The sequence below is a fragment of the Limulus polyphemus genome, unplaced genomic scaffold (genome assembly GCF_000517525.1).
Source record: "Limulus polyphemus unplaced genomic scaffold, Limulus_polyphemus-2.1.2 Scaffold2725, whole genome shotgun sequence".
In the NCBI taxonomy this organism is placed as follows: domain Eukaryota; kingdom Metazoa; phylum Arthropoda; class Merostomata; order Xiphosura; family Limulidae; genus Limulus; species Limulus polyphemus.
Window position 1 is genome coordinate 72,876 of NW_013668335.1, and position 781 is coordinate 73,656.

At 32.3% G+C, this 781-nt stretch overlaps 1 protein-coding gene across 1 annotated transcript in view; it reads left to right on the forward strand.

Moving 5' to 3' along the window:
• The window catches only part of LOC106467743 (nucleoside diphosphate kinase A-like), a 15,399-nt gene extending 14,618 nt beyond the window's left edge, over window positions 1-781 (forward strand). Inside the window, exon 4 of the mRNA XM_013928120.2 lies at window positions 459-781. Within this exon, the coding sequence (XP_013783574.1) occupies window positions 459-582 (124 nt within the window). The 3' untranslated portion in view covers window positions 583-781. The remainder of the gene's footprint in view (window positions 1-458) is intronic.

A 781-nucleotide genomic window follows, 5' to 3' on the forward strand; every position in this document is an offset into this window, starting at 1 on the left:
ATAAAGCTTTACAAAGTGCACACACAAAATTACAGTTAGGCTTAAATATACCTTGAGTGCAACTACAAACTTGGTAGAGAGAATTTAGTATCAACCTAGACTGGTGGATAATGGATTCAACTTAACCTTGTAGGTAAAAGATGTACTATCAACTAAACTGGATGGTTTAGTATCAGTGTAGACTGGTGGAGAAAGGGCTTAGTAATTATCAAGCTACTTTAATTCTTTTGAAAATACATAATATACATTAGTATAGGGTGAACTTTTCATAAAAGGTTTTTCATGTGCATGTTCACAGCTATAATGTTTTTAGCTTAATAATCAGTTCTTAATATATTGCAGGAGATATTTTGCTACTGTTCATAGAAGTTGCTGTTTGTAGTATTATTGTAACTGGTGTTTCTAAAATAACATAACATAAAAGTTGATGAAAGATTCTTTTTTAATTGGTCCTGTAGGAACATTATCCATGGTAGTGACTCTGTTCCCAGTGCGGAGAGAGAGTTGGCACTTTGGTTTGACTCCAAGGAGCTTGTTTCCTGGAAACAAGAAATGGAAACTTGGATCTATGAAGAAAACTAAAAACTACAGAGAATACTGTATTGAAACACAGAATGTAGGCCAATTTGTTAACATTCAATAGTGAAATCTTTTTGTTTTACTTGAGAATCCAGAGATAGCTTAAAAAAGTTTTTCTAAAGAAATATTTGTGCTGTTTTAAGTTATTAAATTTCTACTAGCCACAACCTACAGAACATTTGTGGTAATTTTATGCCCTTCA